A 2,518-nucleotide genomic window follows, 5' to 3' on the forward strand; every position below is an offset into this window, starting at 1 on the left:
CACACACACACACACACACACACATATATATATATAAATATAAATATATTAATATAAAACAATCATTACATCTATATATGTAAATGTGTAACAGTGTTGTGGTTAACATACAATATATAGACAAAAGTAAAATATAACATTATTGTTTGTAATCATAATTATTATTTTTATAGTTCATATAAAATGATATAGGTACATATATTATAGAATAGTTGTATGCTTCCCAGTAATGTTTATTTAGAGCAAATCATTGTGAAATATAGTTGTGTTGATAATAGTAGATTGAGGTATGATAAATGATGATTTCATAATCTTGAGTGTTATTGCCAGTTAACACAAATCTCTGTATATTGTTTGTATGACACAGCTGTGACTTTGACCCTGGTGTTAAATGGAATTTTCACTAATGCAATCAAGCTAGTCGTGGGCAGGTGAGTGAGTAATCTAAACTTCTTACAATGTTAACTTTGCACTAGATACTTTTATATTACATTTACACATCTCCCATTGACTGCCTTTGAGTACAGAAAAATTAACCATTTATTGAAAGCCTAGAAAAGACTAGTAAAGGAGACTTGATAGCCTCAGGCCTAGTTCTTTTTCCCTTTAACTTAATTTCTGCCTCCCTGCCAGGCCACGACCTGATTTCTTCTACCGCTGTTTCCCGGATGGCCAAATGAACCCAGAGCTTCACTGTAGCGGTGACCCGGATGTAGTGATGGAGGGCAGGAAGAGCTTTCCAAGTGGACACTCTTCCTGTAAGAGCAGCTGCCGGGTTTATTTAGTGGCACTTTTTACAGTCACCATGAAACACTATTTACAAAGTTTTGCATCTGTAATCTGACATATTTCTGAAACGAGAAAAAGGTAAGATGGGACTTTTGTCTGCCTGAAATTGATTGGATTGTAAAAAGTATTTTTTGTTTTTTTATTTATTTATTTATTTTTGAGTAAATGGCACAAATGAGTCAAGCACAATAAAACTGAGGAGATGTTAAAGAGGTTAATAGGGGTCATTTTGATATTATGTAGACTTTAAACTTATTTTATGCCCTAAATACAATCAAAATTATTCATTTTTATAATCTGTATTAAAATTGTAATCTTTATTATTTAAAGTAAATTTAATTAAAAAAAATACAATTTAATTACAATATAATTACCGCTTAGTTAAAAGTTTGAGGTTGGTAAGATTTTTTAAAGTTTCTTATTCTTACCAAGGCTGCATTTATTTGATCAAAAATGCATTAAAACCAGTAATATTTTGATTTTTTTATTTGTATTTAAATGAACTGTTTTCTAGTTGAATATATTTTAAAATGTAATTTATTCCTGTGATACAAATCTAAATTTTTAGCATCATTACATCAGTCTTCAGAAATCTAATATTTAAACGTTCAGAAAGATCAAAGGAACAGAAAATAGAATATCTTTTCTTTTAATATTTACTTTCACTTTGAGCTAATAATTTATCAATTTATTATTAATTTATGTGTAAATAAGGTGTCCTTGTTAAAAAAATTTTTTTTAAATATTTCCAGCCTGAAACGTTTGAATAGTAAAAATACAATAGAATAAAATACAGTTTTATGTTCCGCTACCTGCGACTCTAAAATCATTTTATGTTGTCATAGTTGCGTTTGCTGGTCTGGGCTTCACTGCCCTGTACTTGGCTGGGAAGCTGCACTGTTTCAGCCCAGTAGGCCGTGGTAAAGCCTGGAGGTTGTGTGCCTTCCTCACCCCCCTCCTCTTCGCTGTCATGATCGCCCTCTCCAGAACATGTGACTACAAACATCACTGGCAAGGTGAGATTTTCATACCCTCATCACAGACCTACCTTCATGTATAGTTTCAAAGCAGTGACATGATCTCCCGTTCATTCCCAGATGTGTTGGTGGGATCCCTCCTCGGTTTGGCCTTCGCATACTTATGTTACAGACAGCATTACCCAGCTCTCAACGACTCAGACTGCCACAGACCCCTCCGAATGAGAGAGGCCACGGTTCCTGCGCAGGAACGCAAGCAGGCCAACCCAGGCTACCTCTTACCTTTGTAGAAACTTAACCGGACCAACAACCATATACTGTGTGAAAGTTTACCAAGCTATTTGCTGTGATTATGTCTGTTTTTTTTGTTGTTGTATGTGTGACGCCTGTCAATCAACGAGCACTTCTCGTTTTTGCCTTCCTATACCGTTTTAGACATTCACAGTGAATGTTTTGTGTATTGTAGAGCACAAATGTCTTTGAAAATTTGTATCTTCTCAAGCTCTTTGACATTTATATGTGAGCTATCCTGGTGAAGAAATATCTGAAAACCGCTTCTAGGTCAATTTTAAAACGTTGCAGACGTATTTATAGAGATCCCCAGTGTATCCATACAGGAAATCCCCTGATATATTTGTCAATAAAGTTTGTGTCGATTTCTAATGTATCGGCTGGATTGTGATCTGATCATTTGACGTTTTAGCGGCTGTCAACACTGTAGAAGATTGCTTGCTATGAGGAGACCTTTGCTC

General features: G+C 34.6%; 1 protein-coding gene across 5 annotated transcripts in view; it reads left to right on the forward strand.

Annotated features, from left to right (window-relative positions):
* Positions 1-2,440, forward strand: part of plpp5 (phospholipid phosphatase 5) — a 6,583-nt gene extending 4,143 nt beyond the window's left edge. For 2 of the 5 annotated variants that reach the window (XM_016473168.1, XM_016473169.1), the window contains exons 5-8: positions 368-431; positions 634-758; positions 1,635-1,805; positions 1,887-2,436. In XM_016473168.1, the coding sequence (XP_016328654.1) occupies positions 368-431; positions 634-758; positions 1,635-1,805; positions 1,887-2,056 (530 nt within the window). In that variant the 3' untranslated portion in view covers positions 2,057-2,436. Of the gene's footprint in view, positions 1-367; positions 432-633; positions 759-1,634; positions 1,806-1,886 lie in introns of all 5 variants that reach the window. The other 3 variants (XM_016473165.1, XM_016473167.1, XM_016473166.1) reach the window with 3 other exon arrangements.
* Positions 2,441-2,518: the final 78 nt, after the last annotated feature.

This window comes from Sinocyclocheilus anshuiensis, unplaced genomic scaffold (assembly GCF_001515605.1).
Source record: "Sinocyclocheilus anshuiensis isolate Anshui unplaced genomic scaffold, SAMN03320099.WGS_v1.1 scaffold260, whole genome shotgun sequence".
Lineage (NCBI taxonomy): Eukaryota > Metazoa > Chordata > Actinopteri > Cypriniformes > Cyprinidae > Sinocyclocheilus > Sinocyclocheilus anshuiensis.